The sequence below is a fragment of the Mercenaria mercenaria genome, chromosome 7 (assembly GCF_021730395.1).
Source record: "Mercenaria mercenaria strain notata chromosome 7, MADL_Memer_1, whole genome shotgun sequence".
Lineage (NCBI taxonomy): Eukaryota > Metazoa > Mollusca > Bivalvia > Venerida > Veneridae > Mercenaria > Mercenaria mercenaria.
Window position 1 is genome coordinate 37,338,535 of NC_069367.1, and position 13,665 is coordinate 37,352,199.

At 33.7% G+C, this 13,665-nt stretch overlaps 1 protein-coding gene across 1 annotated transcript in view; it reads left to right on the forward strand.

The window, feature by feature from the left end:
- The window catches only part of LOC123554383 (inositol 1,4,5-trisphosphate receptor type 3-like), a 75,521-nt gene extending 62,363 nt beyond the window's left edge, over positions 1 to 13,158 (forward strand). The window contains exons 61-66 of the mRNA XM_045344484.2: positions 1,373 to 1,551; positions 2,570 to 2,719; positions 3,271 to 3,348; positions 4,231 to 4,356; positions 6,576 to 6,710; positions 7,144 to 13,158. Coding sequence (XP_045200419.2) covers positions 1,373 to 1,551; positions 2,570 to 2,719; positions 3,271 to 3,348; positions 4,231 to 4,356; positions 6,576 to 6,710; positions 7,144 to 7,215 — 740 coding nt within the window. The 3' untranslated portion in view covers positions 7,216 to 13,158. The remainder of the gene's footprint in view (positions 1 to 1,372; positions 1,552 to 2,569; positions 2,720 to 3,270; positions 3,349 to 4,230; positions 4,357 to 6,575; positions 6,711 to 7,143) is intronic.
- The last annotated feature ends 507 nt before the right edge of the window (positions 13,159 to 13,665 follow it).

Genomic DNA, 13,665 nt, shown 5'->3' on the forward strand with positions numbered 1-13,665 from the left:
ATGTACAACATTGGCGCTGCCACCAGTCTAGTTTACATGGATGAGTGCTGTTGTTCAATTTAATTTTATGTTTTCTTTAATTCTTAATGTCTGTTTCAGTGGTTAGAACCATAATTAACGCTTTTTATTTATATACATTTCACTGTTAGATTTCAGTTTTTCACTGGAAAAAACATAAATTAGATAATCCGATGTTCGATGTTGCATCGATGTTACTTGTATTTGTCAAAAAAAAGTTTAAATAGTTTTGTCTTTCACCAATGTGTCACCTGTGGGAATTGATTGTTTGTTCCATGTCCTTGTGTCCACCAGTCTGTGGATCATTTGAAAGTATTAGACTTGAAAAAGAGGGCAATATTCACATCCTCTTATTTGTTGCCATATCAGTAAGTACGACAGCGGATCCTGCGATAACTTCGAAAAAACTAGAAGTGTTTATGAAACTTGTCAGAGGGCAGGATTAGGAAAATAAAAAAGGATAAAGTGGTCGAAATAGCATAACTGTATTCCCCTTGCCAGGCATGAGTGAATTAAAACTTGACAAAAATAGAATCTGTAATAATGTGTTAAAATCGTGAAATCTAATATATACATACAAGCGTCAATACAGTACAAATTTAGTCTATTTCATTCTGCAAATGTGACTGCTAAAATAGCTTAAAGTTATACAGATCTTATTACAATTATCTATCGGGTAGAAGATGTTTACAGTTAAACCCCACTAATAAGACCACCAACGATTCTTTCCAAAAAATGGTCTTAATAGTGGGGTGATTTAAATATAGGATGGAAGAATGTGTTATGTATATATGAATATTGTGTCGTTTATGTGTTTTTAATCTATATTTACAAATAACTGCTGTATGGACTGTAAAAATTAAGAAATATATTTTAGTTTTTATTTATAAATTTTAATTCAGATATTTTGTGACAAAATATTATTTTTATTCAAATCAGCTGACATTTTATATTGCATCTCTATTCAACCAAAAATTGAATAAAATACTGTTTGCACTAATTTAGGATTTGTTTGCAATTTCAAACATATCCAGTTATTAATTTATATGACCTTATGCAGTTTTACCGATTTACAATTGCTCTGCCAACTAATTTTGGCTTTTGCCATTAATTGTTTTTGTTAACTATCTATTTATTCTTTCTTTCTTGTTTTCTTCGCATATATATCGTCTCCTTGAGATAAGTTTTAAGTTTAAAGCATTTCGGTTCTTTCCTTTCATTTGTACGACCTGAGAAATGTTTGTCTAATTTTTCAAAGCTGCTGTAATGGAACTTTAAATATCTTTATTATTATACCACATTGATATAGTACTCTTTTTAGTTATTTAAAATGATACAGTAATTGTTATTTCAGGTAAAGCGTTGTTGATGGTAACCCTTCTTGGTTTAGCAATTTTTTACATATACTCCCTGGTGATTTTTGCATTCTATCGTGGCTGGATGTGGTCAGCTGATGATGGACGGCATTGTCGTACCATCTACGAGTGTTTTATATCAGTTTTACATCACGGAATGATTGGTGGACTATACTCGGTGGGTATTTATAGGTCATTAGGTTTGCACAATAGGTTTCCTCTTTTGTACGACTTTTTCGCATTTTAACAGTTATGAAAAGAACTTGAAATCTACTGAACGGAATCTGATGGTAACTGATACAATTTAGTGGTAGATTTTAATGAAAGGAAGTCCCTACCTATGACTTGAATAAGTACAAAGTTTTCTCCTCGCTTGGGTTAACGTTGACCTGTTGGTACGGGTTGGTAACCGGTCATTCGTTACATTTGTCCGTCGCTTACTCCATCATTTAGACTGGAATTACCCAGTTCAGTAGAAAAGAAGCCACCATATTGCTCAAGTAGCAACATTGTAGAAGCTAATTATCTCTGTAAATAAACACAGGTAAAGCGTGGTGTGATGTAACGGCGGGACAGGTCTCCCCACAGTCTGGTTATTATATACATTCCTTGTGCAGCCGCAGCAATTACTAGACTAATAAATTATTGATAGAAATGTTTATGCAATTCATGCATCTGCTGTCTTCATATATTTTAAATTAAACGACCTTTAAGAAATTCACTGTGTGTTTCTTTAACACACTTGTTTAATAGGTGAGTGTACATTCGATCTTTTTTTCGTCACGAAACTGCTCGTTAACAGTACCATGTACTGACCTTTGTGGTATTTCTGTTTCGATATGAACTATGTATATGATTGATAATGGACTTGAACTGTGTTTATGAAACTCAGGTAGTCATGTAATACGATACTGTTTGTCTTTAAAAAGTCGCGACGTTGTTCCATGGTTTCATTTGGTTTTACAGTTGACCAGCTATATTGTTAACATTTGGATTTCGAAATAGAAGAAGTATGTGACAAGTATTGTGCTATATTAAGTCAATAGTTTTACGAGAAAAACTGAACTTAAAATCACTTGATATAATTATGCGCAAGACAAGATACGTCATTAAAAATTTGTAATCAAAAGTGGGTCCACAGAGATCTCAGATCGCTGTCTTTTTAGCAAAACTTACGACAATAACAATTTTTTCAGCACTTCCAATGGCAGATGGATAGCGATTTTCCAAGAGCTATCGGAATAACCTTCTTTGATGTTTCATTCTTCGTCATTATTACGATCATTGGTCTGAACATCGTCTTAGGTATCATTGTCGATACTTTCTCGCAGCTCAGAGATTCCAAGGTAAATCTTATTTGAATGATTCCTATGAACATCAATGTAACCAATGCACATATCTGTTTATGATCTCATACATTCTCCCATCTCAATGGTACCAATCTACATATATGTTCCCCAAAGTTATTTAACAAGTGGGAATTTTATGATTTTTTTTTATCAATAATTTTTGTTGATATTATTGCATTTCTATGTTTGCTAAGAATGACAACTCTTGTCGCATGATACTTATATCCTATTGGTTCCCTTCCCTTGCACTTTCACAGTTGAGCGGAAAATGAAAATGGCTTTAGACATAATATCTTTTACAAGAAAGACAAATATGACATTTACTTGTGTTTTATTTACCCTTGAATAAATGCATAATAATTTAAACAGTATCTGACTGTTGACTATATGTAAGACCTCTCCCACGGTAAATTACAATATCGAGTGGAAGGTAACCTTTGTGTTATATTACTGTTCTAATTTATAATTAGAAGAAAACTATTAAATCATTTATTTCAGATCTCATAGTGATAATGTCAATAACAGATGAATTTTGTTATAAATTTCAGTTTGAGATTGACAAAGATATGAAGAGTACATGTTTGATTTGTAGTCGAGAAAGTTATGACTTGGAGAAGAGAGGAGGGGTAAATTCTAAATGCATTGTATTATCTACTGAAAGAAATTTGATTTTTTATCTTTGATTACTTATGTCCTTTTGTTTGCATTTTAAGTCGCATTTGTGGAACATGAATTATATTTATTCAGTTAATGACTGTCAAGCAAAGTAATATTCAAGTTGGTCAAAATTATGCAATCTAAAATACGAATATAATTCTTTGGCATGAACATTTCTCAGAGTTTCTTATATACTAGTATATAGAACATGTAGGGAAAAAGCAGCCACAGGGCGTGACTTTGTAATGTCGTATTGTACAGTGTAATATTGCATGGTGTAACAGAGAGTGAAATAAGTCAAATGCAACGTATCAGAATATGTGTGCTTTATTTGAACCATAGAAAAAGTTGACAGTTTTAAGCTGACTATGCTACTTGCATACACCAGGATCAATCATTAGTCTACCTAACTGAGCTCTTCTCCCAAATTATCCGAAAAAAGCAGGTTTGTGGTCGTCAGACACTACAGGAGGTGCTGAGTCGTTACATGTTATAAAGTGTAGTGTTGAATGACAGAAGTTTTAGTACTGTAAGTCAGAGACTGTGGAATATAATACCTCTGAGTGTTAGACAGATAAAATCCTTAGATGGTTTTAAGTAAAATCTGAGACATTATATTTTAGAGATTTTTGTGTTATGCGGAGCTATGTCAGTTATATTTTGATGCTTTCATTGAAATGTTGGTTTGAATTTACGTAATGATTTTACGTAATATGATGATATTAATTGTATTTTGTTACTTTCGAGATGTATAATAATGAATTGTTTATGTTTCAAAACTTCTTGTAAAGCGCGAATGAATATATTGAATATGAACATGTATAAAAATAAGCAATATCAAACTATTTTAGGGTGAAGGGTTTCAGAGGCATGTGAAACTAGAGCATAACCAGTGGGCGTACTTGTTTTTCTTTATTCATCTTGATGAGACAAGACCAAATGACTACTCAGCAATAGAATTTTATGTTTATAAATTGGTAAGTAACATGCAAGTCTTATTTTGGAACAAGTAGACCAGACAGGAAGAAAATAAAAATTCAGATTGGCGGCCAGACCGAAACTGCAGACTTGCTCAATGTTAAACTGCTGTTAAAAACAATTACTGTAAACAAGGTCATTTTCGCATAGGCCACACTTGGTAATGTCATTGCCAACAGCTTAAACGGTGTTAAGGATTCACGGAACGTGGGTTTTTGTTTCAAGACATGAAGTAGATTAATATTCACGAATAGTTTGAATCGGCGAATGGCGTAATTGGCTAATATTTATTTAGCGAAAATAGAACGACAGTGATCACGAACTTACACTTTATAGTAACCAGATGTTTAGTGTTTGAGAATGGTCTCAAAATTCACAATACTATAATAGTAGCAGAAGTGTGCTTTGTGGCAACTGAATACGTTTTATGAATGAATGGAAACATAAACTGAACAAGTTATGTTAATACATTCCCGCAACATGGGCAACTTTGTCTTGCCTTATGTCTGCACGGCCGTCCCCTAGTTCGTCACTTCTATAACTACAAAAAGCAGTAATCTGTCCACTTGATGCAACGATACTGTTCATATAGAAAAGAGAGTTTGGAAAGATCACAAGAACGATAACTATCCAGAACAAGCATACAAATATGTTTCTTCTTGTGCATCTCGGGCATTAAGGTGCATATTTCCAACTGTCGAATGTGTTTTGTTATAACTTGGTACAGTGGAATATGGCATAAATAGGAACTCTTGGGTACAAAAACCCTTACTCTTTCTATATCAAAAAGGTATTAAATTATCTCATTTTAAAATTTTGGAACAGTTGATTCGTGTTGAATACCGCCTTTACCCATCAGTTCTTAACTATAGGGGTTTATTGTCTTGGAAGAATAAGAGATGACATGCTGTTTAGGTCGCCGACTTTGAATCACTTGTCCCTCCCCGCTGTAGTTTCGAAACTTCGGATGGGATGTAAAATTATTTCATTTGAAGAAGCCTTGTGGAAAGTCAAAGGTTCTTTTCCAGGTACCTGCTCGTGTCTGCAATTAGCTTGGAAGATGTTTTACTTCTTTCAAGACTGCAACCTCTTAGTTGCACTTGATACAAGCTATAGCAAATGGTGAAAGAAAAATTGTCCTTAGTATTCCAAATTATAATTATTTCCTTTTTTGTGCCCCGCTTAAGGCGGAGGGATATAGATGTGGCGTTGTCCTTCAGATGTTCGTCCGTCTGTCCATCTGTGCGTGCATGCATGCATGTGTCCGTGCATCCGTTCGTCTGAAATTGAAAATACTTCACCTCACATTAATATCAATTAGTAGTAAAAACAGAGTTATTCTCTTGATTTGGTAAAACAGAGGGATTCATGTTTAAGCAACCTATTGGTGGGTCTTTGTGAAACCAAGACAAATATAGATCATTGTATGCGGAAGGCGCAAATTTGTAAGGATCTCTATCCAGTAACTGCAGATTTATTGTCCTTTAACTAATTCATAAATTCCTATATACCAAAGTAACCAATTAATGAATCTTTATAAATGCAAATATAAATCACTGTAGGTCTATTGTGCACCTTCAATTTTTCTTAGGATATCTTTACAGACTTTAAGAGTTATTGCCGTTGAATTGTTATAAAATCCTTAAATTCCAACGTATACCAAGTAGCTAATGAATAGAGTTTCATTACATTTATGTATTCAAGGATGAAACCTTTATCACTTTTGCCGGAGGATACCAATGTACCGACTTTGTTTATCAAAAAATGAGGTTTTATCAAGATAGTAACCTAGCAGCTGTTCAAAATTGCATTTTATTCAGGAATGAATTTAGAAATGCGATTTTCCTAACATTCATTAGAAATATTAACATCCAAGTGTGTTTTTCATTGTACCGTTGGTCATAATACTATTGATATTTTCAATGGTACAGATGGGAGAATTTATACACAGCAGATTACCACATTTCAATACCGCCTTTACCCTTCAGTTGTTCTTTGATATCCTGTATTTTTCTGTATTTAATATATTAGCGCTCTATCACTGCGGCAATTTAATTCAATATTCTCTTTAATTCAATATTCTCTGGAATAAGTCATCATTTCCACTATGAAATCGTAAAGCTTTGATATCCATGTGCAGCCTGATAAAATATTACCTGCGGTAGCTGTTAGTACTGATATTCAACCACATCATAGAAGTAATACCTGTCTTTTTCAGCTGATGATGAAAAATTTGGACTTCTTTCCCTTGGGTCGAGCACTCAGTTTGGAGAATGAGGAAGATAGCAAAGATAAAAAGCTGGATGAGCTGCAGCTACAAGTTAATTTTGTTGTTGCCAAACTGAAGGAACAGGTACGGAAAGTTTTATAAAGTCACTATTATAGAAACTGAAAAGCAAGCATTTAAAGATGAAATTAAAATCTTTTTTGAAATGTTGAAAGGTCACGCACCAAAATTATGTATTTTCTTATTACTGATATTTTTCGGGTTAATTGTAAGAAAATTGTATTCTGAAGAACTTGTGCATCGTAGCTATATTGTGAAGGTTACATTTCATAGATGTTCACAGCTCTCTTGAATTCGTAATTATGATTGACAGTTCATGAATATAAGCCAAAATAGAAAACATCGCCAATATAATCCAAGCTATAGTAGTTCACATCGGTCAAGAAAGTAGCTTTATTTATCAGAGACACACAATTATCTAAATCTCTTTCTTTTTAAATGAGCATTTGAATGTATAACTATAAGCCAAAGTATGCATTGCTATAGTATTTGTCTTTAGGAATTTGATATGATGAAGGAGAAGGAAAAACAGAAACAGCAAGAGTGGGAAAGAATAAACAAGAAAAGATAGGAACAGAAATAATAGGTCTAACTATATATCATCATGGCAAGAGTCAACAACGGGTCTTCTCATCGAAAATCATTGTTTTCATAAAAAATGGACTTGAGGATGTTTGAATTGATAGTATCTAACCATCTCCAAAAACCAAACTTTCTGTTGTCGTGATAAGCTCGAAAAAGTCGTATATGATAGTACTATGCATAACACTGTTAACAAAACTAACACATATAACTGAAATTTAAAACAATAACAAGTTGAACTTCCAAAACAATGAGAACAATCACAAGAAAAAACACTGCCAACGACTGCATGTTTATGTTGCTAAGCAACAAATGTTTACTGTACAAGGTAATGTTGTTCTGGAGCGGTCCAACCGAGTTTGTGGGACGAGTTTGGAATGACTTCGTCCCGTGTGTTCCATACGTTCATCATTCCATTCGCATGTGTATATATAGTATCTGAAGATATCTATTGTAAAAACTACACCACATAAAGAATGTTAGTGTAACTTGACAAAATCTTAGATAGAAAAAAAGAGAAAGTGAAGAGCTGAATAAACTCTTCCTTTAATATATCAATGAATATGCTACGACATGGCGACAATAAGTGATTACCAGTGCATATTATTGAAACAAGCATTCAAATAGGGTATAAGCAACTTGTGCTGGCTCAAGTGATTATAACGGAGAGATATTTTGTTTGAACGAAAACATCTGTTCTTCCTAAATACAATATTCGTTTCAGAGCTTATGTAATTTACAGAAAAGGGATATCGTAATATACATATCGACAGCTGTGTTTCTTTCGAGATCAAGGCCAATCTGTTTAGAAAAGAGTCTTGGCGAAGCTGACCGGATATGTTATTCAAATTTGATTTGAATTAGGCAAAAATTTAAGGGAGTATCAATGAGGTATATGATATTGCAAAACGATACCTTTAAACAATCGTTTTAAGTAATTGTTTTCATGCGTCTTGGTTCACGGACGCTTGATAAAAATAGAACATGCAGAGTTTTCCTTGTATATTATTTATATGGTAGAATTGATTTTGTACCGCAATGTGCAGACTACTTGGGCTTTCATCTTATTTTGTTGATCAAGCCGGATAAAGCCTAGATTATAATGTTTTCTAATAGCTACCACGCCATTTTAAATTTGATTTGAACATATTTTCATGTTCATAGGATATAAAAAGTCAGCTAGCAGCTGAAGAACCACAAAAAACTACATCTGTTTCCTGGGCAACAAGTCTTTGAAATATCCAATCATTTTGTTTATAATTCTTAAGGATTTGCTTTATTTTGTTTTTGTTTTAGACTTTTCTTCTTTATGTTGTTGTTGTTTTTTTCATTTTCATGTGTTTTACTATTTGATGCTATTGGGATGTTATATTGTGTGGTACCTGTTTGGTGAACGTACAGGAAAGATACTTTAACGTTAAATGCTATTCCCGAAGGTCATGTAAGGAATAAGCAGGTAATTAAGAAATAATTTATAGCAAAGGAGTGTTTTAACACTATTTGTGCATGATGGGCGGTTATACGTCGGGCGTAATAAGTTCACGAGGGCGCAGTCCGAGTGAAATTATTTGTACGACGTATTACCGCCTGAGTGTATAAATAGTGTTAAAACACGGTTTTGCTATAAATTATTTCGATTCTAATACGCCCTCAATCTACACCAGTAGATAAGATATAGCAGCGCTCTTTCTTGGTCGCAACAAAACCTTTGACGTCATCGCACGTTAACGTGACGTCATTCTAGCGTAAGAGTGTATTAGAATAAAATTTATTACATGCTAAGTTTGTATCGTGTCGAATCCATGCTTAAAGGTCCATAATGCTTTAAATTTGTATCTTAAAACAGATGAAACAGCTTTTTAAATAGGTGCTATGCGTACTTACATGGTTAGAAAAGCACTACTTTTAATATTGCACATGAACTGTTATAGTTTGAACCATAAAAGGAGGTGATAAAAAAACAATAGTTTCAATAAAACATTCTAATATATTCAGCAGTATTCAAACTTTTGACAGTTGTTAAAGAAAGTAATTATCAGAAATAGGATTTAACAAGAAATTAATGCATTTTATGTTCATAACTAAAAAATGCATCAGCCACATTTTAAACAAAGGCATTATGAGCCTTTTAATATTTTGATATGTTCTGCACTGTACGGAAATCAGACATGCTTGGTGATTCTTCAAAGGTAACATTCTTAAGAATAATATTTGTTTTCGAAAGAATGCTGTGAAGGAGAAATTTAAAAAAGAGTTTTGGCCGGAAAACGAACGTCTCACGTAAACATATTTACCTACGTGAACTGTTATTTGACGATTACTTGAAGATATTTTGTTTATAAGAAACGTGGATACAAAAATCCCGGACTGAGAATGTTTAAGTACTGACCGTCTAAAGGGACGAAAAATGGGTATGTATGACAGGAATAGCGGTGATTATGAAAATATCATGTTGTATAAAGTCAGTAAATCTATTGTATTCTTGTGCGTTTGGTTATGCTTTACCTATCTGCCTCTAGGATCTTCATCTGCATATAGAAAAGAAACCGCGCAGTCTGGCCAGGATCCATGCTGTTCGCTAACGGTTTAATTGTAATACTGAGGCTTTGAAAGCGAACAGCGTGGATCCTGACCAGACTGCGTGGATGCGCAGGCTGGTCTAGATCCATGCTGGTCGCAAATGCACTATGTTGGTATTCTCATGGAGCGGCTCATATAAATGAGGTCGGTCTTTATCAATATCTATCTATCTATAAATACTGCATGACACCCTTGCGAGTATTTTATGCAGGTCGTAGAAGACTTGATTGAAAACAGATTTTCTTGAGAAATCAAAGGGTCCAGTGTAGGTATTAATTAATTATATATGTTGAATCTGTTGAACAAAGACAGAAGTTAACCTACTTGACTTACATAAATCATACTCTTTGCTTGGAGCAAATGGCCGATGTGCTAGTGATCTACATGGTAACTTTATATATGTTGGTCTAGTGAGTAATAGTGTAATGCACTAATTTGTAAGCAAAAACGAAGTTATAAATATATTGAACATGTACTAAATATGCCAGGATACGCGATTCATACGCACTCGATACGCTTTCGTAAAGAAAAGAAGGCCATGGGTACGCAGTGACAACGCCTAGTAGTACGTTATATCTACGCCACAGTTACGTTTAGGAATTAAAGTTACGACTCCGCTGCGTACTTGTTGCGTCCTTTTCGCTTTTACTGCGTACGTATGACGTCTATATGACGTATCAGACATGCTACGTATGTGCTACAAATTTTTGAAAGCAGCTTCAAAATATCGCCGTAGCCTTGCGTACAAGAATATTGCATTACGCATACAGAAGTATTAGCAACGTAATCTGGCGTTGCTATGGCGTTCCTTTCTTACTGCCGCGTATCCTGATACGCCGTGCATACGCAACTCTGATACGCCAATGTGTGACAGGGGTTTAACACACTAACAAGGATTGTGATGTACATCCTTGACCACACCCACCAAATATTTGCCTATTTTATGCGAGTTTCTTTCCTGTGCTCCGCTATGGCGTTTGACGCTATGACGTGATAATTTTGACGTACAGTGAATTGTTGCACAATAACACATAATGTTCTATCTCCTTAACAAAATGGTTCTTGTTAGATGATTTGTTTAACTATGAATCTAAAGGAAGTTTAAAAGAAAATGCGCCTCATATGACCTTTAGTGATTTATTACGAAAGTTAACCGATGTTATAAAAGACTTATACAGTATAAATGAGGTTACATTGATAATGGACGGCAATTAAAATTATTAACAGTACAAAATGTTTAAGTGAGGGAAAAGCTGCCAAGGAGGATGGAATTAATACAGCTGAACTTCTTTTTTTAAACTGCGTGGGTTCTTTAACATTCTTTTCTTCCAAGACAAGTTTCCATCAGAATAGCGCAAAGCAATCTTCGTTCTAATGACAAAATACACTGCACACCCTCGTGGGTAGCTACTAAAAGATCATAACAGGAAGTTTTTTTTCTTTCCATGAAGCCGTTCAAATAGCTCTGTTCAATGTGTGATTCATTAGTCATTGAACCATCTTGTAGACAAAAATGACTGTTAGTAAAATGTCTATAATTAATTGAACGTAATGTTAAAAAGACGTAAAAATCATCGTGATGCGCATGTACTGGTCGATACCGCCATCCATAGTGTTATTGTGCCATTTGGTCGTGTTGGCTAATCGTGGAAATTAACTGATGCGTAGTAAAGCCTTTCAATATTTTAGTTCATCTGTGAAATTACCGACAACACTTTTTCACATAAAAAAATTATGTATACATGTAATAGACATACTCTCGCGCGCTACCGTTGTTGAAAATCTGCTTTTTTTTTTCGAAGACCAAACGGTACTTCAAGATAGTACAAAATTAGTTGAACATGTAAACATATTTTCCGTTCTTGCTGTTGATGTAACGTTTGATTTTAGGACTAATCGTTGTAGAAGATGTGGTTATGCTCACCTTTCTTCTAACGTCTTTTGTCATTTTGTAATATATATCCCTATATACGAAACTTAGAAACAGTGTTACCTTATCTTATCCTTACAGTAAACTATTTGACTACTAGTACATGTATTTCTGTGAGGAGGTTGTTTCGTCATAATTAACATATCATAAAATTTTGTGTTGCATTATGCTTAGGAAAAAATGACCTGGTTCAAGTCCCTTGTAAAGAAATGTTACTATATTTCCACGTTCTAGAGAGCGTGTTCTACGGACAGGATTCCGGCAGTTTAAAAGTGATTCATTATACAACTGCAAACAAGTCCATGCCTTTCTCCCACTAATATATGTGGTTTCGACAAGACGAAGTGACATATGGCAGTACACTACTGTTTTGGCTAAAAGTTTTCTGTAGGAAATACCGGTAAATGTTTTTGACGGATTTATTTACTTAATAAATTTATTTTTCACTTGAAAATGGGTGAATATAGGCTTAAAAAATTTCGACGCTCTTACGTTACCGCATTTTGCAGTCGCTATTCCTGTTGCTCCCATATATGTTACCGACAAGTTAGGCCAGGAAATGCCTTTAATCGATCTCCTTTGTAATTTAATTCATTTAGTGTGTCATATACATTTACTTGTTACAGGGATCTATTGATGACTTTCTTGATAAATCAATATTGTATTGCCTAAATAGATACTCGATATTAGTTATCTTTCAAAAAGCTAAGACCTTTGTTTACCTTTAATTTCAAATGGTTTTCCGAAGTAATTGAGAAAAAGTGTTTATATTTATAATAAATTTGATAGCAACGCGGAGTCTACAATAATGGATACACATATTGCACAGAATAACATTATTGACAATAATTTTTAAATACAAAAGAAAAAGATTTTTACTTAATAACATTAGATCGGCTCTTTTTCGGCGACGCCGTCTAAATTCGTTTTCGTTACCTATGCCACGTGACTTCAGTTTGCAAATCAAACTGCTTGATAACGCATTATAGATAATTTATCAAAATGGAAGATTTATGCAACACTCTGCCTGATTGGACGAGAGTGTCAATTTCTTTCACTCTGTTGATTGTGCTACGCTGAGTGAAATGTAAACAAAGCGTTTATCCTAAACGACGCTGTTCACAGTTTTAAAGCTATCTTCTGCTCAGTATATTTAGCAAGAATATTGATATATCTCAAAATGATAAGTAAGTTTAATAAAAATGATAAAAACCTGTTCAAATACCAACATATATCAAATTAAAGAAAGAGCTGAATACGGTCTGCGTATCACATGAATAAGGGTGTGATAAGAGTCTTTTATGTAGAGAAGTGCTTTTTAAAAGATTTTCCTTGTTACAATTGTCATCTGTATATGAAAAGGTTTCTTGCTTTTGTGACTTATTCAGATTGCATATTAAAATGAGTACTTGTTTGCTTTGATATATTTGTTATAAATTATTTAACTGATTTATTATACTCGTATATGAATATTTTTCTTTAGTATGGTATGCAAATATTGAACTCAGTTGAAATCTGTTTTATTATATATATGCTATATAATGACTGAATCTCATTACACTGAAATGAAGGTACGCTGTATACAGTTTATCTGTGTGATATGACTACGGTCAAACTTTGCTTATGAAACAGAAATATTGAAATAATTACAATTGTATGTTTTGCTTGACCTTCACTTTTTTATAGGTGTGACGGCATTGTCCAAAGATTCATGAATAGCGAATATGCATTTGTTAAAGCGGGATCAGTTGGCCTATTTTAGAAATAAATAAAAATAATAAATAAAAAAAATTCTTTAATTGATTTTTTCTCATGTATTCTAATCAAACTTGATTTGTAGCATCTTTATTAGGCCCGCAGCCAACTTTGTTCAGCTGGGACATTTGACCCCTTTTAGGGGCTGCTAGAGCTAAAACTAGAAATACCTTT